The sequence below is a fragment of the Dermacentor silvarum genome, chromosome 11 (genome assembly GCF_013339745.2).
Source record: "Dermacentor silvarum isolate Dsil-2018 chromosome 11, BIME_Dsil_1.4, whole genome shotgun sequence".
Classification (NCBI taxonomy): Eukaryota; Metazoa; Arthropoda; class Arachnida; order Ixodida; family Ixodidae; genus Dermacentor; species Dermacentor silvarum.
In genome coordinates this window covers 39211043-39231350 of record NC_051164.1, presented here as the reverse complement: position 1 = coordinate 39231350, position 20308 = coordinate 39211043, and the positions used below count along the sequence as shown (strand labels likewise).

The window sequence follows — 20308 nt, the reverse complement described above, 5'->3', positions numbered from 1 at the left end:
GAAGCGAGAGGCATTTCGAAGGTCAATTCGCTCACTGCTGCTGCCGCCCTTCCTCACTCCAGCGTTTTGACATCGTGTTTCCGCGGTCATCGAGCGAGATGTGTTCATGTTTACCTGTGCGCGCGTGACACCGTGCTGGTTAATTTAATTATTAAGCGAATGTTTACAAGTTTATACGGCCGATAAGACAAATATTGTATTTCGTGTAGTTGTCTCCTAATTTGCTATCGCAATCAATGCTTCGCCATTCGGGCCAAACTGCGATATTTTTTTCTTCATGTTGCGCACTGTGCAGTCGTACAGTTCCCCAGGTGAAAAAAAATTCTTCGCTATTGGCGGGCTCTGTAGGTCTTCACACCTTCCTCATTTCATTTACGATTTCAACTTTACCCTGATATGTACTTTTTCTCTCAAGCTTCATCTACCCTTATTCGTTTAACCGCCAGATTCTTGCCCAATGCCGGTAATGGGCATATGCCATGATAAAGGGAGCAAGCAAGCAAGAAAGCAAGCAAGCAAACCTTCCTCACGTGAACATGGTTGCGTTGATACTTGGCAAGACGAAGAAGACGGCGACGAAGGTGTTAAAGCATGGCTCTGCAGCAGGGCTTCAGGGCGGCGAAAAATTTCCAGCGCCTGGCTTGCTGCATAAGGTGAGCATGCGGTTCGATGTAGCGCTCATGTCATTGCATACGCCGGAATCGCTTACAGGCTTGATGCATCCGTGCTGTCCTTGTAAGGCGGTCATAAAATGGCCAGTTTTGGTTCACGGACGCAATGCAAACTGGATGACTGCAATGGAAACTCGTTCTCGCATTTGCCGTAGCGTGAGGCCAACTCGCTCACGAAATTTGTAGCGTGCTTATGAAGCACCGGTAACATATACACCACAGCGTTTCTCAAAATACCTTCTGGGGGCCACTTGACGGAACATTTAGCCGGAGTTGCCTTGATTCTAGTGCATAGGACGTACTCGTATTCCCGAAGAACATCCTCAAATCGAAAGAACGACAACATGCTTGAGCTGATGCAAAAGTAGAGGCCGAAACCAGAGGGAGGGTCCGTTAATCTAACGTGTATGCTTCAGTAATAGTGCTATGCTATACGTGCTTGCGCGCTAGGCATACCGTACGTTTTGTCACACTGCCGAAATGAACCCGACGCCCACCGGTACTCGTCCGCCCCTGTATCCCAGCACTGGGTCATTCTCCTTTTTAAAAGCTGATGCATTATCGTATATACGGTAAAAGCTAGAGTCTTGTGAGTTGACTCCATTTGTTTCCCCAGCGATCACCGAGCACCTGCCTGCCTGTGGTGCGAAAAGCGCTGGAAGCCATGCACTATCGCGTTTCAATCGCGGAGCAGTGTAACTACCTATGTACAGAGGTGTTCAAAAGTTCCCAGGCCGCGCGATGCCATGGGATTACATAGGATGACGGCCTGGGAACTTTTGAACACCCCTGTACCTACTTGCGGCATGCTGTAAGCTTGCATCGAACGCCTATAGTAGAAATCATGCCGTCGACGCCACACGATCGTCGTCACCGTCGTCTTGCTGCTCTCGTCAGTGACGTAGCCTGGAGGTGGCCAACGCCTCCTAGATGGCAGGCCTGTACACTCTGCTCTATGACGTCATGCTACTCGGACCGAAATTTCCACGGTTAAGCCCGGTGGGACCAAAGCGGGGACGTCAAAATCGTCGCGGCTTAATCGGGAGCGTCGCCGTTAGGTTCTATGGCAGTCGGGCGAGGTAGCATGACGTCACGGATCGTACTGCACCGGCTTTGTGCTATCTATGAGGCGTAGAGGTGGCACAAAATTCTGGCTACGCCACTGGCTGTCGTCACACACACGCTGGCGTCAGACACATAATTATAGCTGTTGGTCTCGCACGAACACGTTGAAAACACTTGGCGTAATCCCAAATGATGTTGGGTAGCCCACTATACCAGCAAAATGTTTCGCATATCATTGATTCCCACAGGGCGTGCACAGATCTGTCGCATTTTTTTTTTACATTCCTCAGTAGTTTTAAGTCTTAAACTGAGCCACGCAAACCATGTAAAAAGAGTTGTTTTTCGGTTTTCGCAGCGTTTGTCAATCGGTTTGTAGCTTTTCGATTAATCGCACGCATGCCGTTTAGTACTTATACGCATAAGCAGTGCTTTCTGCCGGTATAGTTATCTCTCATTACGACGGGCGATTTATTTATCTCTTAAACATTTCAAACTTATATTCTTATTCTAAACAGTCGTTTTTTTTCGCCCAATTTCTCTGATTTCTTCAGCCCTCTGCGGCCGAAGTCGTCATCTTCTGGTGACTGGAGCGGTGGCATAGGCAAGGTAAGTGACGCAGGCCTTCATGTTACAAACCTTCCAGCTGAGAACTCACTCACTCACTCACTCACTCACTCACTCACTCACTCACTCACTCACTCACTCACTCACTCACTCACTCACTCACTCACTCACTCACTCACTCACTCACTCACTCACTCACTCACTCACTCACTCACTCACTCACTCACTCACTCACTCACTCACTCACTCACTCACTCACTCACTCACTCACTCACTCACTCACTCACTCACTCACTCACTCACTCACTCACTCACTCACTCACTCACTCACTCACTCACTCACTCACTCACTCACTCACTCACTCACTCACTCACTCACTCACTCACTCACTCACTCACAGCGGCGCTAGTTTGTTCATGCTGGAACACGTCTGGAAATAGCACAATGTTTATTGAAAGACGCCACACTGAACGACTCCGGATTAAATTTGACCTTGTGGGTGGCCTTCAACGTTCGTCCAAACCACTCTACATGAGCGTTTTTTGCATTCCACCCTCATCGGAATGCGGCCGCCGCGGCCTGCCATGGAGTCAAACCCGCGATCTCTTACACTCGGCAGCACAACACCATAGCCAACTGAGCCACCATGGCGGGTTCAGCTACCTAAATGCAGTTAACAAGCCGAAGTTAAACAAAGAGGCATCATTCTCTCCTGTTCGCTTCTTTGTAGTTACGTATGGCACGGTTAGTCAAAGTGATGGTTTCGGCGATGACAATGACTAACGTTTCTGCGTCCAACCGACGCGCAGGGCGGAGGCGCTGGCGGAAGCATCCGTGAGGCCGGCGGCGGCTTCGCCAAGATGGAGCTGGCTCGCGAGGAACAGTACTTCCGTCAGCTGGTGAGTGGTCCACAGTGCGAAGTGGTGTCGCAACCATTGGGTTCGTAGCCCTCACCTCAAGTAAGCGGTGTGACGGTTACAATCTGTGCAAGATAGCCGGGTCGTTCTTAACTTCCCGAGACACCTTGTATACATTATATTGCTTGCTGACTGAAATCCTTCTCCATGTTGACACGGAAGCGATTGCGTAGAATAGTCATCCCGGATATGGCGCATGCAGTGGTCTAATGGTATTCTTGCTGTCAGCAGCGGTCAGGTTTCGAGAAAATGGACACTTCATTGATCTGGGCAATTGTGTCGTCTTAGACGAAGAAAAATGAACCGCGAAGTGCGTTTCGAATGCCGCGAGATGACACGAAAATCCAGAACGCAGCATCAACGTGGCAACCTATAACACACGATGTTCCATCTTTATTTGTGTATATAGGCAAAGAAAAAGAATATTTTTATTGCGATACTCCAAGCGCATTCCAGCCGTCGCCGTCGCCGTGATGTTCCGTATAAAGTCTAACCACGATAACATCATCGCCGCGCGCCGTGCGCTGTATGTGCGAGTGAAAGCTTGCGAGAGTCAGCCGACGATCGCGGCTCAATCTCGCGCGCGCGAGCGAGGAAGGCGGGGCGGAAGCCAACCGTCTTCCTTCGCGTGCTATGCACGGGGGGAAGGCGAGGAGAGGGGGGCGTTCTACTCCGGGGGCTGCTGCTTAAGCCGCGGCCATGCGGGCGCCGTATCTTGAAAGCGATCTGAGACGTGGACAAATGAGGCCCGCGCGGGCCTCATCTTCAAATCGATCTGCGATGTGGACAAAGTATGTCACGCCAAGTGCCGGTAGCTTCGTATGAGCTGTGCTTTCGACGTTTAGTTCGCGTTGAAGCGAGAGGCAGCACGAAGGTCAATTCGCTCGCTGCTGCTGCCGCGCTTCCTCACTCCAGTATTTTGACAGCGAGTTTCCGCGGTCATCAAGCGAAATGTGTTCATGTTTAACTGTGCGCGCGTGACACCTTGCTTGTTAATTTAGTTAGTAAGCGAATGTTTACAAGTGTATACGGCCGATAAAAACTAACATCCTTACTTCGTATAGCTTTCTAGTAATTTGCTATCGCAATCGATGCTTCGCTTTTCGGGCGAAACTGCGACTTTTTTTTACCATAACGAACAAGAGGAGGCATGTAGTCACTTCGTTCGCGTACATGGAGCCTTTGACATTTAATTGTGACATATAAACAAAACAGGATTTTTCCTCTTCGTAAAGAAAGTCGCACTTTCGAGCCAAAGGTCGATAGTGATACCAAATTAGTGGACAGCTATACAAAGTAACGATAGTCCTTTTATGGGCCATACAAACTTACTCAATGAACAAGCATCGTGCCACGCGCCCACAAGAAACATGAATACATCTCACTCGATGACCGCGGAAAGTCGCTGTCAAAACGCTGGAGTGAGGAAGCGTGGTGGCAAGCAAATTGACCTTGGTGCTGCGTCTCGCATCATCGCGAACTAAGCCGCGAAAACACAGCGCACGGCGGACTGTGTCCCTTACGCATATGGCTTTCAAGATACAGTGGCCCGCCCGCCCGGTCCGCAAGGCTCCGGGGGGGGGGGGGGGGGAGGTGCGGCCCCGGTGGCCGCGCGCCCGGGCCGCTGTATCTTGAAAGCCATCTGCGACTGAGACACAGTACGTCGTGTGCGGTGTCTCGATGCGCGCGACGGAAGACGGGGCACTACCCGCTTTCCTCCCTTGCGTGCGCAAGATTGAGCTGCGATCGCCGGCTCAAACTCGCACGCTTTCACTCGCACTTACAGCGTACGGCGCGCGGCGACGATTTTATCGCCGTTGGACTTTATGCGGAACCTCACGGCGACGGCGACGGTCCATGTAATTGTTATCGCAATAATACGAGTAGATATTATGGACCTGCTCGAAGAACGATGATGTACCTGAGCTTTCTTTGGTTCTCAGTAGGTTAAACGAGTAATAAATGACTGAATATGAATGGTTGGTTTCGCTCAACGATTGACAATGGTGCCAGGTCAGTGGGGCGTATAAAGTAGGCGCGTTTAATAGCAGGCGTGTAGTACTAGTTAGAGATGTGACACGAAAGACGCAGAACACTTCCCGTCAAATATGTGCTCCATGTTTTATTTTTTTTATTTGATAATACCTCACAGGCCCCGTAAGAGGCATAGGGTGAGGGGGGGCATACAGTGCAATTCAATACATTTTATATGAAGATTTTCACAGAGTACAAATTACAGTGCAGTAGATTATTAACACATAACTACGTGCAAACTATTCGTGCAGGAGTAATATAATACGAATTACAGTCACAATACACAATATAACACAGTCACCATACAATTGCGTCATTATACATTTTGTAGTCAAAAACAAAAAAAAGTGTGCGACAGTGGTATGAAAAGACAGACGCCATCAGTTTGAAAAGTACCCTTGCAATAGCGAAGGGTACTTAGCTATTGCTAAGTACCCTTAGCTATTGCTATTTATACAGGTATGCTATTTATACAGGCGATGTCGCAAAGTTTCTTAAAAAAAGTGCTAAAAGGAACTATGAAACACCCGTGTACTTCGATTTAGGTGCATGTTAAAGAATCCCAGGTGGCCCAAATCATTCCGGAGTCTCCCACTACGACGCGCCTCAGAAGCAGATCGTGGTTTGGGCCCCGTAAAACCCCATAATATAATTGCTTAATTATAGCGTTGCGATCGTTTCGCTACGATGACAATGGTATTAATACGTTAGCATTATGAGTGTCAAAGTAAAAAAAAAAGTTTGTGTGTTCGAAGCCAGTCACGTGGTAGAGGTGTATATATAGTCAGACACCGCTCTCGTAGAATAAGCTTCTGAAATCATCGCAATTCGGACAGCAGGCAAGATGAATGTTGGCGTGCGGGTAGGCACACGAGCATGAAAGCACGCGCATGCGCAATGCCATGTCTGGACAGAAGGCGCTTGCTTCGTTAAAGGGCGCAAGAATGCAGCTTAGCACGCGCTCGCAGATCCCGTCTTATTTTGTCCGCACCTGTACATGGTTTCGCTTTTTTTGCCGGTGACCGTTTTTCTCACCGGATTATCGCTGTTATTCGGTTACATAGTATAGGCGCAAGACGCGCCTATGCTATAACCGAAGATTCTTGAATGTTGTCGCTGAATTTATAGCAAAATGACATTGCCGAATCGACGGCGCGCGCTTTACGAATAGCGTTGTGAATTCTCGAACGTACGCGATCAGCAGCGATCCCTCTGGTATGTACGGTGATACATGCACAAATAGCGGACGTAGTTCACCCGCGAGTTTAGATTCCACGACCGATGACAGTGATAACCGCTATCGTGACGATTTGAGCGTTGCTTGTCTTTTTTGAACACACGTTCGCCCAATAAAGAGTCATGGCAGGGTTACATTCTTCACTGTCGCTGCACCGTCACAATATTAAGTTACACTGGTGAATGATGATTCTGCAATAGTAAAAGTCCGCATCTTATCATGAAAGAAGGTTCGGTAAGGCGAAAAAAAGTCGTAGGACGGGTAGCGATGCCTCCCTGAAATTGTAGCGCCAGCTCGCCGTGACCTAATGGCTTTTGACACGATGTCTGCTCGGGTCTATAGTTAACCGTTTATTGACACAGACGAACTACGTTGCATTCTGAAAGAATCAGGAGTCACCCTGGCGAGCTTCGATCGAAAACCAGTTCTGTGCCGAAGTAGCGCAGGAACGACAAAATACTTTGACTTTTGTGACGTCACGCTGACGTACCGGCGTTGAAGTATCGGCGCCAAATTCTAAAGGGAGAAGTTAGGCTGTTGTTTTGTACACTAATAATCAAAAGTTTCCCGCCAAACGAATGAATACGTAGTTTTGAAGAAATAATGTGCAAGTACAAACTGGCCCAGTGTTTCCGGCCGCGGTGGCCGCAGTTCGATGTGGGCGAAATGCAAAAACGCCCGTGTCCCGTGAATTGGGGGCGCGTTAAAGATCCCCTGGTGGTCAAAATTTAATCCGGAGTCCCTCACTGCGGCGTACCTCGTAATCAAATCGCGGTTTTGGCACGTAAAAACCCGGAATTAATTCATTCATAAACTTTGCACCGATGTGTTCTGTATTATTTCTGCTTCTCTTACTGTGACGCAGCAAAAAGACCAGATCAAGATGCTTCACGACCACATCGTAAATGAGATCAAGGAGCGCGAGGTGCTTATTAAGGAGCTGAAGAGTCAGATCGATAGGAACAAGAAGATCATAAACGACATGAAGGACCACCTTTGACCTTCTCCGCGGCTCCGAAAGCACCTCCGCTGGGTCAACCTGAAGTCCCCTGATCACACTTAAATGTTGTTTTTCAACTTGTTCCTTTTTTTGGCTGCTGATCCACGGAGGTAATAAGAGTCGAACGAAGTTCGAAACGCTTTCGTATGCCGTTGTGGTGAAGTAAAATTTTCGCAGTGCCTGCAGCCGCGTTCTCGTGAAGATCTTTTTGTTTTGTTTTTTGTTACAACGGATAGGAGCCCTCAAGCAATGTGCAATGTGCAATATGTAACTATGTTCAAGAGCTCCTAGTGGCTAAACACGTGTGCCTATGACATAAACGTGCCCAATGAGATTAAATGTGCGACGGGAAACCTACTTGTTACATACTGACAAGCAGGATTCGAATCCACATATCACGAGTAATGGTTGCTTGACTTGTAATGCTCAAACACGGTTCCACAAAAAGGAAAATTAGAACCACACGTTCACCTTTATTTCTGGCCACTGAGAGTGCATTTGTATTAAAAAAATAAAATAAAAAAATGTTGCAGTGCCTTAGCTCGGCTATGCCAGGATATACGTAGCGTTAGCAAAGGTTCAGCTGATTATTCTTAGCTTTCCTGGTTGTCTAGATTGTCAAGGATTAGCTTGATTGTCATGCTTACTGCTGCTCCAATGACACACACAAACGCCAGTCAGAAGCGCAGCGGCTCCAGCGCAGTGTCAGACGGCGACTGCACAGCGAGCGCGCGCCGGCGCCAGTGCGTCTACCACGGCTACGACGTCACTCCTCTGGAATGCGCAGACCGGCGGCGGTGAGTCGCGCGCGGCGGCGGCGGAGTGCGCGAGAGGTGCCGGCTCCGGTGGCTCCGGTGCGCAAGCCGTGTGACATCACTGATCCTTGCGCATGCGCAGCACGGCTCTTGATGTGCCGCGCGAAACGGGCTTGGCTAGGCCAGTGTAGCTAACGCTACAAAATTTGAATTAGAATTGAAACGAATCCACATATCACGAGTAATGATGGCTTAACCTTGTAATGCTCAAACACCGTTCCACAAAGAGGAAAATTAGAACCACACACATTCACCTTTATTTATGGCCACTGAGAGTGAACTTGTACAAAAAGAAAATGAAATAAAAATCTGAATTGGAACGTTAATTCTTATAGTGATTATTCATTAACTGGTTTGTTGAGCAATTCTTAATTGAAAACTTGCTCCAAAGTTCACAAACGCTACCATAGGCTATGCGTAACGTTTCTCGTTCTTAAATAAGAATTTAGAGATGTCAAACTCAGCGTAGCATGTATTTATATGATACGCTGGGGATTGCAGAATTCAAAGCTAGTTACACTCTCCTTCTCGCATTGGTCACGGCCACAGCGTGGTTTATTCTATATGAATGATGTTAATCGGAGCTCAGGAATATCCCTGATTATGGCTTTCCGGTATTATGCAAGCTGTTGCAACTGAAATATTATGTTGTAATGCCAAAACTGTCACGAATGTAGAATGGTTTGGCATTGTTCGGATGGTTGACATAGCGCGACAACCCAGCTCTATGCGTGACTGCCAATTGTAGTTGCCAATTGCTTGCTCACCAACCTGCTTTTTCCCCACTTTTGCATTGAAGTCGCCCATGACTACAGTATACTGAGTTTTCACCTTTCTCATTGCTAATTCAACATCTTCATAAAACTGTTCTATTTCGTCATCATCGTGACTAGATGTTGGGGCGTAGGCTTGTACTACCTTCATTTTGTACCTCCTATTGAGCTTTATTAGGACGACTGCTACCCTCTCAATAATGCTGTAGAATTCATCAATGTTGCCCGCTATGTTGTTATGGACTAGAAATCCTACCCCGGATTGTCTCTTATCTGGAAGACCTCTGTAGCAGATTACGTGGCCGTTAGTCAGCACTGTGTAAGCCTCACCAGTTCTTCTAACCTCACTAAGGCCAATAACATACCAGGCAATGCCTGATAATTATTCAAATAGTGCGAACTTTCCCAAACCCCGTGCTATACCACCGAATTTACCCCGATGCATACTCCCCACTCTGCAAAGCCTGCGAGGCCCGCGCTGACCTCGATCACATCATCTGGGCATGCCCGAAAGCTACACCCACCAACACTCACCGCACTAACACTACGCACATCATAAGTACGGCCGAGCAGTGGGAGACTTTGCTGCTCAGTTTGAACCCAGAAGAGCAGCTCTGGGCCGTCCGGATGGCCGAAGACGCCGCCAGAAAACAAGGGCTGGCCGCCGTCTGAGGAAGGGGAGGCCTGGGGGTTAGTCTCCCAACCCCCGCCGCCCCCAGACCCCATCATGGACAAAATAAAGTTTTATCTCTCTCTCTCTCAAATAGTTCTGATAAGCTAGCCTCGCTCGAGAGGGTGCGCATGTTGAGCGTTGCCAGGTTCAGTTTCCATTGGCGGCCTGTCCGGACCCAGTGATTCTTAGCACCCTCTGCTGCGTAGCAGGTCTGACCGCCGCCTTGGTCAGGTGCTCCGCAGCCACTGGGGACTGAGGGCCATGGGTTAATTGTCGGAGTCATAAGGGAGGTAGTGGCCGAATACTGCACCAGGGAGGCCAATTTCTGTTCTGGTGAGGGAGTGAGTTTGATGAAGCTTAGTGGGCCTTCCTAGTTTGGTTGCACCTGCTATTGCGTCAACACCTACGTATATATTGTCACGCGCGAAGGATACCGTTTATCATCCTTACGGATGAAGGGGACCATTTATTTTAGGTCGCGAAGGTGAGCGCAAGAGCGGCCAGCTGGTTGAAGAAGTCGGCGTCGTCCTCTTCCTCTTCTCCAATTCGGGACCGCAAGCACGTTCAGCGGTCATCGTTTTTCTCAGTCACGCGTAGGTGCAACAATATGTTTTATTTCTGCCTGCGTAATGCCTGTTTCGCATGCTGCGATTTCGCACTGCGACTTCGCATTTCCGTCTTGAATGCGCCGATCGCAGTGGCTGCGATTTTCGCACGTGCGAGAGCCCCTTGTGGAAGACAAGAATTATTTCTGGCGTAGTCTTGTTAAGTCTGCTTCGCTGTAAACGTAGTAAAAACAAAGCAGAAACAGTTTTCATGAAACGTTTTTTTTTGTGTTTGAACTCCGTCATTCTATCAAAGCAAAAAATATGCAATGCCTTCGCAGATGTGCGCCAATCTGAGCAACTGATACAACGAAGACAGCAAAGCTGTATATGCGAGTAGGGGAATCCGGCCCATTTCTTGGCCAAATCCCCCATAGTGGGTAGGAGCCACAGGCGAGATAGGCAACAACAACACCTGCGCAAGCGCAGAGGTCATAACCATTTACGAAGACGGAGGGCTCGAGCGGCGCAGGGATGTCTCGAGTAGGGGCTACCAATAGGGGTCATTGAACCTACCAGTGATCCTACCAGTAGGGGTCATTCCTTTAACATATAGTACCCAAACGCCCTCTGCAAAACAAACTGGCCCACCACTGATCTGTACTTCCGAAATTAGACCAAGACGTCCCCTCACTGTAGGATAAGTTAGGAATGTAAGCTGAAGGTTAAATGCCTAACTTACATGAAGCCACGGCCTGGAGACAACTCCAGACCAACACCTATCCTCACCTCACGCTCCTCCACGCGATGTACCCACCCTTTATGAACCCCTCTGTACTTTCTGTACAGAGCGAGCTACCCTCTACCATACCACATGCCAAGAAATCCTCAATAACTCCCCAAACCGAAACGCAACACACGAGCAGTGGCAGATGGTGCTGACCGGCTCGGCACTGGCGATCAGCTTTCGCTGATCCACCAGTGCCGAGCTGGTCAGCCCCATCGGCCTCATCAAAATAAAGTTTTGCCTATCTCTCTCTCTCTTCTGACGCGCGAATAGAATGTAACTGGTGCATTTGGTTACGTCATTGCTACACTAGTGCCCATACAACGGCCCTCTGCAGCACGCACAAAACGTTTTACCTACCCCACTGTGGCTGCGTCCCTGATACAGCTTACCTGATTTTTCAAATTTAAAGTTTCCAGCTGCCTTTACTCCAAGTGGGTTTTAAACATCCTTCGTTGTCTCTGACAGCCCTAGAGAGATCGTAATGAATTATTATTCTAATGGTGTCAAATTTTACAGCATCATGGACAAAACTCACACGATCCGGTCGTATACTGCGGGCGCAGGCGTCGTCTTATACACGTCATGCACGGCAAGGCGTCAGGTGTGCACGTCATGTTTTACATAACGCCTCTCACCGCAGTTTCTCATAAGTCTTCAATTTCTTAATTAAACTTCCTTTCTTAATTAAACTTCAGGCCCAACAATAACAGCCGAAACATCGAAACAAGCACGGTCGTTACCACTATACGAAGACGGGGCAGGTGAGTGACAGACACACCCACTGAGCACGCGTACAGCATTCCATTGCAAGTTTTTATATAATTTTCTCTTTACCAACGGTAACTTCGGTTATCAAGAACAATGCGTGCCAGGTTCAGTCCAACTTTGGGCCCGTTCTTAATCAAAACTGAAGTCCTTGAATGAAATCGGTATTCGGTAATGTAACAGCGACAACACAAACATGCAATAAGTGGCACAAAAGAGAGAACAGGAGAAGGATACAGTTGAAAGATAAACGCTAACAGCGAACCTGAGTTGACATTGTAGTAGTAATAGCTGGTTGTTAATTTAAAATGAATATTACTGCCGACCGCACTGTAACTGTCTCGCCACATCTGCTGACACCTGAGCGGCGGTCAGCAATGTGTGTGGGCTTGGTGGGCAGTAGGCGCAGGGTCTGGGACAGAGGATAGTGTAAAAAGAATGAAACTTTATATATTGTACAGTGGGGCAAAAATAAATAAACAAATGAAAGCGACTATGAAAAAGCCTTAGTTCTCTTGACAATGTGTTGACCACTCGCCTGCTCCATCCTTTGCTATGTTCCCTTCAAGGATGTTGCCTCGCCAACTATCCTGGATCCATAACTTAGCGCACATCGGGCAACCGCCGCCGTCACCTGTAAGTGTGAAAATGGGCATCTTTCAAAGAGTTTGCTTAACGAGAGTGTAGGCCTATATAATACAGTTTGGGTCAACAGACAGGCTATGCGTCCTCGTCACCCATAAACACTGTCAGGTGTGGCTGCGACTGCGGCGTCATGAAGTCCCGCTTCAGAACACACACACACATACCGCCTCCTTCTTCCTTCAGCCTCCTCCCTTAATACCTGCCAGGGAGGCTATAAACACTTCCTGCAACGAAATGGGAGGCAGTATACATCTTCGCGCCAGACAGCGCGGCACGTTCTTTCGCCAGGCCCGGACCCGTCATTGCGCGGAAGGAGGCGACATACGTTTGTTAAGGCGAGTACAACGGACGCCGAAACGAACCGGCGTTTCGTGGCTTGCGCGTGTATGTGTGTTTGCGTGCGGCCGCAATTGGCGCTCGCGTGCGTACTGTATCTACGCGCGACACCTGGCGGCGAAAGGCGCGGGACTTGGCAAGAAAGAGACCGCGCGATTAACTTCGGCCTGACTCGAAGACGACCGCGAGGGAAAGACGTGCAGAGAGTGAGGGCCAATGAGGCAAAAGGTAAGAAAGAAACAAAGCCGCCGGCTCTTGGCTATTACGTTAACAGCCTGCGCTGGAGCTCGAGGTCGAGGAAAGATTTGGGAATTCGCGATCGGCCGGGCAAGTCTGGTTACGGTGCGTTTTGACTGTGTCCACACCTGGTTAGTGCCCGAGACAGGCATGGTCTACACGGCCTTCGCTTTCGCCCTGCTGGTGCTCGCGATGAGCTTGGCGGCGCTTGTTGAACGCACGGAGGCGGTACCCGGTACGTAATGCGCAGGACTGCAGTGGCCGCATTTAGTGCATGTGACGCTGAAATTCGAGAACTGTTTGACTAACAATCACTTTCATAAACGCATTTTATTTTTTCCACGCTGTAACGTCCGTTCATTGCAGTCAGTCAGCCTTAGTCCTTCAACTTAATTTTTCCTGCTTCCAGATTGTATAGCAGCTCTGCTCTGCCGCGGAAACCGCGGTATATAATTTTTCTGCCAACTCCACGATACACATGAGAGAGAGAGAGAGATAGATAGAGAGAAAAGACATAAGGAAAGGCAGGGAGGTTAACCAGGCTGAGCCCGGTAGGCTACCCTGCACTGGGGAAGGGGGAGAAGGGATTGAAAGAGGAGAAGGAAGAGAGAAGTTCACACCTTGCACATTTACACAGTCAAGCGTTCATCGCTGAGCTTCGTCACAGGCGCTCATACAGGTTTGTGCACTTCAAAAAACGCAGCAGTGCCTTTGTAGCCCTGTACACAGCAGACGCACGAGGCCACGGGCCCAAGATCTTCTCCTCCGTAAAAGGCCTGTCGTCTAGGTGCCCCAAAGCAGTCCGAAGGGCAATCCTCTCTTCTTCGTATCTGGGGCAGTCACATAAGAGATGTCTGGTGGTTTCCTCAACACCACATGTGCTGCAGTTGGCACTGTCTGCCATTCCAATTAGGACAATACGCATGAAGTTTCTCGTTTATCTATAGGTGAAACTGTGTGGAATACGCTGAACAAAAAATCAAGAGTTCCATGGGCTTGCAGAAGTTACAGCACCACTCATTGTTTGAGGGAAGAACTGTTGCCAGGTTGTGCAGAGCGTGGTGTAGAGTGTCTCTTAAGCAACTTTTCATGACATGGATCACCGTGAACTGTTTCATTGAAGCAGTGGCTAGTTCGCACGGCAGGCGGCGCAGTTGCTGCCTACTTTCACCGAGCACTGAAACAAGGATTTCACCGAAGACTGAAGCAAGAATGTCCTCTTTTTCCGCTGTTGTTCACGCTTTATGTTATGGGCATAGAAGGACTACTGGAAAGCACTGAATTAGGTTTTGATCTATCTTACATCCGCCATGGGCAAAAACTGCGACAGAAGGTCTATGGGGCTGATGTATGCGGACGACATAGTGCTACTAGCAGACAATACAAGGTATTTACAGAGACTTGCGAATTCAAGTGGCATTACGGCGACGAATTTAGGCCTTAAGTTTAGCATGGAGAAATCGGGGATTATGATATTTTTTATCGTTTTTTTCTTGCTCATATGTAGATGTTGAGTGTGAATTCACAAATCTTACTTGTTTACGGTGTGAAAGTGTGACATCTTATTTTTATGTTACTTAATCTTATGCCACAAGAAAGCTGCGATGTTGCTCAAACAGGGTAAAGATACTGTCAAGCCTTCACGGCTTTTTGTCTGTGGCCCCAGCATATGTATGTGTTCGTTTTGTATTTATGCTGAAGTAAATGAATTGAATTTAATTTAATGAAGAAACTAGCAATGACGTGGTATCAACTCAAGAGCAAGTCTTACCCTCAGTCAAACAATATAAATACCCGGACAAACCGTAAACGAAGGAAAGACCTGCTCAAGTATCCACCAAGATAAACTAAAAAATGAAAGGGAAGCGGTATGCAGCAACAATGAAACATAGATCACTTTGGGGTTACATTAAATACGAGATGTTGTGCGGAATTCAAAAAATGTAATTGTGTCAGCGTTAATGTTCGCAAATGTAATTTTGAGATTTAAATCAGAAATAATGTCAGGGTTGGAGATTCAGTGGTCAGTGGGCTGACTGGCTTTGGGGGCCCACGGTAAAACCACAAATAAGGCAGTGCATGGTGACACGGGTGACATGGGCTTTTTCTGAAGTCAGAGAAGCGCAGAGCGAAACTAATTATGAAGAAGGAGTAAGGAACATAGATGAAAAGAAATGGCCGGCTAAAGTACAGACTATCTGTATTTCAAAATCAAGGACACGGATTGAAGGTATATGTCGAGAAATTTGGTAACAACTTGGAATCATAGAATGAAAGTTAGAGAAACATAGACGGTAAATTTGATGCGTAGGATGGGAACAAAACGACCACGGAGATTTACAAAAGCGCCAAGAAAGAAATCAGGATGGCAAATGTGTATGATAATACAAAGGGAGTTCCTTTGCGATTTGAGGGACCGAGTTGGCTGCTTGAGGACAAAAACAGCCGGGAGCAAATATGCACCACAGGATGAAGCTTGTACGTGGGCTGCTAAAAAATATTAAAAAAAATCCAGGAGACGACTCGGCACATCGTAATGGAATGCCAAGATATTCACCCAGTGAAACTCGTACTAAGTGTCCACCTCCCAAAGGCGTTCGGATGCGAACAATATGGAAGGATTAACTGGTCAGCAGACGACATACGCAAGCGACGATTAGAGTATTGATGAAAAAAGAAGCAGGGAAGAGATTGATAGGACCGGACTCATTTCAAGCGTAGATATGGGTACAGTGTAGCGATGAAGGTAAAAAATATGAAAGTCCAAGATCGAGATCAGCTAGGCAAAAGGCTAGATTGCGTTAAATGTAGTAGAACCTTCATAAATCAAGTAGGTGACTGTTTGTCTCCGCCTCGTTTCAAAGGGAATGCCAATAAACATATTCATCATCACGCAGAGGAGAAACAACCACGAAACTAAGCAGTCAATGTTTCGCTAATGTCTTGGGCAGCGCAGAGAAAGGAGTGTTGAATGTCAAGTAAGAGACGCAGAACGAACATACTGTTTAAACACGATGGAGAGAAAGTTGCAGTTGCAGCTGAGGAGCTCAATCGAGCAGCAAAGGATGAAACCAAGAGAGAAGTTTCAAAACAGTTTGAAGGGCAGTGCGCTGTTCGAAACCAGATCAGGATGCGTGAGAAGGTGGTGTTATAGGAACAAGTTTGCCGATGGAGGCTAATAGTGCGTATAAATATATAGCATGCGTAAACAGCGCAAGGACCGTAGGGCATGTTTTCTTAGGATGCATCGCAGTATTCATCCAGAGGAAAATGAGGACGTATAGTTACTTTGCCGGAGGCCTCCAGTTCCTGCATTCCACACCGCATTACTGCGGTTACGCATTTCGATGGCGAGGAGAACAAAGATGGTGGACACGATTGGAAGAACTCATGACAGTCACCAGGAGACTACCCATGCTTGTCATAGGTCGTGCGCTGAGTCGCTGTTACGCGTTATTTGTATATATGTGAAGTTGTATGTGAACCTTTACGTCAAGGTCTTGGCATGTTTGTACAGTGTATGTAGTGTTTCGTTCACTGTAAGGGATTGCGAATGCTTTTGATAGTATCTATTTTGAAAAATATGTTGTTTTCTTGTTTAGTACATTTTGTGGTTAGCTACGATTTTGGGATAGCGGGCTCTTCGTTAGCCACGTTTGACATACTTCTGCAGTAATAAACAAGGACCAATCAATTAGAAAGAAATGGTGGCGTGAGATGATGAAGCCACTTCACGCGGTGACGAAAAGAGCACTCGAATTGACTAACGGAGTAAAAACGACATCGGAGTAACATTCGCGCAAGGCTTGTGGTGCCATAGTTAATTTCTCGAAGATAAAAAAATGATACTGGTCTTGTAAGAATAAAATTGCAAATTTTACGTGGAAATCGTCGATGTCGCGACAGCAGAAATGTGCTGGAGAACAACCCCAAGGACCCTCAAGGTGTCTCGAAATTTTAATCATCAGCTAGAGCTGTGGGGATTGTACATGCAGGGAAGAGCAATTGCTCGGAATAAGTATGCCGGATGTTTTGTCTCCGCACGTCAGCTTTCGGGGTGCCCACCTCGGCACTGGAACCTTATTGTCACACGGTGGGATTTAGGCATACTTGCAAAGTCGAAATCAGGACCCTACGGATGAAAACACAGTGTTACAAAAATTCTATGAAACTTGGGTAAGGTACCTCGCAGAGAGCTATTGAATAACTGTACTCCTTTAAAAAAAATTATACTGGAAGCGCACACGAGTGTTTTCATGCATACATATATCTGTAGCATCCAGCATCCTCATCATATTTTATCTCTACTGGAGGACGAAAGCCTTTTTCAGCGATCACCAGTTACCCCTTTCTTGCGCCAGCTGATCCAATCTTATGCCTGTAAACTTCCTAATTTCATCATGCCTCCTAAGACGCCTTGTACAATACATTGCACATTGCCTGCAACTTTTTTTCGAAGTTCACTCGGACGTGATTACGCATATTATTCATTCTCGGCATTAACTTCGGTGGATGTTTAACTGTAAAGAAGTGGTTCACTCATATTCTCGTCATCCGCTTTCGAGAAATCTGACACTAAATTGGTCTAGACATCTGTGTCGTCCCAGACGGCCGAAAGTAACCTTGAGATGTGTTTCGAAATCACTGAGACTGCGTGAAAATACAGGACCCGGCAGCAACATGGCAATGTACTCCACGTAGTTCCATCTCTGCCTTTAGGCAATGACATGCAGTTTTTACCATAGCTAACATGAGGAGGCGATCGAGATAGTGATTTTTTTTTCACGTACATGGAGACGCACATTTTGACATCTAACCATGGTAATTAAATAAAAAGAATATTTTTCATGCTCATAACATAACAGTGGACAATAAAAAAAATCCTTTAAGAGTGATTATGCCCCATAGCTGTATTCGGATCTGAGGAGGATGTAGTTGTCATGCCCTCCTCGACTTCTCTTCCCTTCTTTTGGCACCCATCTTGTATTTGCACGTGAAGCGCGAATGCATTCTCTCTTCTCACTTCTGCAGGAACCATCACGGACAGAAGGTGCAGCGTCGCCGGCGAGACCTACAGGACGGCGAGGGCTGGCTGTGCCGAGACCACGTGCGACCGGCGCAGCATCAGGGGCGGCTGCGGAGGCGGGATCGTGCGAGGTTGTTTCTGCAGACCGGGACTGTACCGCAACCGACAGAGAGTCTGCGTGCTGCCCGCCGAGTGTCACTGAACGGCCGCGCACGAAAGACGCGTCGATCGGCGGAGAAAGGGATGGAAATGAAATCGACAGCACGCGCAGCCGGTTCGCTACCCTGAACGAAGGCCGGAACGAAAGGATGGCGAGACGGACTATGAACAAGCCCTGCGCGCGCAGACGCATATACTTGCCCGATCGAAGTAAACCTCGTAACAGCGAGAGATGAGCGCTGAGTCCATTTTTATGATGCTCAAGAAAAATAGATACTACGTGCATGAATCAAACGACGTGAGTTGTTTCATTCTGTAAACACGCATATCAGGTTTGGAAAAAAGGACAAAGTGGAACTAAGTGCCAACAGCATAACAAATAAGATGACACTATATCGATATATATAGATGCGGTGGCGAAAAAAAGATTACAGTGGCTCCGTTGATATAGCATAAATAATAAACACGACGTACTTGGAAACACGTTCTTTTTTTTTTTGTTTACTGTCAAACGTTTCTGCTGGTGGGACAGCCTTCGTCAGTGTGACATGTAACAAGACGTTGATCGCGGAATCGAATCTCGGCCACGGCGGCCGCATTTCGGTGGGGGCGAAATGCGAAAGCACCCGTGTACTTTAAGTTTAGGCGCACGTTAAAGAACCCCAGGTGCTCGAAATTTTCCGGAGTGCCCCACTACGGCGTGCCTCATGATCAGATCGTGGTTCTGGCACGTAAAACCCCATAATTCAATTGAATTCAACAAGTCGTTGGCAGCCTTTTTAAACATATCTAAAATGTTGCTGCTCACGCGGAATATTATTCGGCAGTAAATTGATACGGTTATACGTTGAAGATACACAAACTGCAAACATGCATATTGTGCCAGGTGACGATGCGCACGACGTGCCCATTTAATCGCTATACGACCCTCAATGTGTGTGGACACAACTCTGATTTGAGTTAGGCACGATATGAGTAACAGCATTGTAACGACATTATGCGCACAGTGCAGCACATGGCAAGAAAGACGAGTGAACAAAGCTATAGGACGAGGAACAATATGTGTATATATGGCTTCGTGATGGAAAACCCTCTCTTGCTTCGCCTTCTTGCCTGCCTAAAAGTTAAGGGCACGTTGCGTCACTTCCTCCTGCTTAGTGGACGGGTGCATCTAGTTTTAGCACCACGTTTTAAAGCGGGCACAGCAGTCCCCCCACGCCCCCCCCCCCCCCCCCCCCCCTTCTTTTTTTTTTTGTGCACAATAGGTGCATTTTCTGAAGATGTGAGATTCAGATGGCATTAACCAGACGTATACAGCGACGCTGCATAATCACAGACGCGTAGAGACTCAGCAAAGTGTAAACGTTATACAATTTTCGGAACCGTGGCCTCGCGCACGTGGCGACTTCGGCGGCGATTCGGAACGGTGCACTTTATTTCCCACTGAAATTTACTTACATTCGGTTTTAGGGGCTATGGTGTTGGGCTGCTAAGCAGCACGAGGTCGCGGGATCGAATCCCGTCTGCGGTGGCCGCATTTCGATGGCGGCGAAACGCGAGAACACCCGCGTACTCAGATTTAGGTGCACGCTAAAGAACCACAGATGGTCAAATTTATTCCGGAGTCCCCCACTATACGGCGTGCCTCATAATCAGATCGTAGGTTTGGCCAGTAAAACCCCATATATAGTTTACACTCGGATTTGGGGGAATCCGAGCGCTCGATCGCTCGATGAATCGGACAAGTTCCGTAGGTCGGCCAGCACGTAAGCCGTGATGCAGGCACATCCCTTGCCTAGTTTACGCGTTACGACATAAAAGTCACGCAGCCTTCGACTATACGACGCAGGAGAAGATATCGCGGAGTATTGCGGACGTTCGGTAAGTTTAACACTTTGCGGTTCACCGCCCTCGAGCGTTATCGAAGGTATATGTTTCTGCGCTAATGGCCCCGCGGTCGAAGAGCGTCTGTTGGAGAGGCCGCTTGCCAAAGCGGGGCTTGTGCAACGCGATAGACGCGATTCGGGTTGCGAAGCTTTGTTTTGGATCTGGGAG

General features: G+C 47.7%; 1 protein-coding gene across 3 annotated transcripts; it reads left to right on the top strand.

Moving 5' to 3' along the window:
• Positions 1–538: 538 nt before the first annotated feature.
• Positions 539–18715, top strand: LOC119434112 (ATPase inhibitor, mitochondrial). 3 transcript variants are annotated; one of them, XM_037701430.2, is made up of 4 exons: positions 539–653; positions 2288–2342; positions 3111–3200; positions 18100–18715. In XM_037701430.2, exons 1-4 carry the CDS (start codon positions 592–594, stop codon positions 18487–18489), a joined length of 597 nt encoding a protein of 198 aa, XP_037557358.1. In that variant the 5' UTR covers positions 539–591; the 3' UTR covers positions 18490–18715. The 3 variants fall into 3 exon arrangements, with proteins under 3 accessions (XP_037557358.1, XP_037557359.1, XP_037557360.1); XM_037701431.2 differs by lacking the exon at positions 18100–18715 and adding an exon at positions 7355–7657; XM_037701432.2 differs by lacking the exons at positions 539–653; positions 2288–2342; positions 3111–3200 and adding an exon at positions 13158–13303.
• The last annotated feature ends 1593 nt before the right edge of the window (positions 18716–20308 follow it).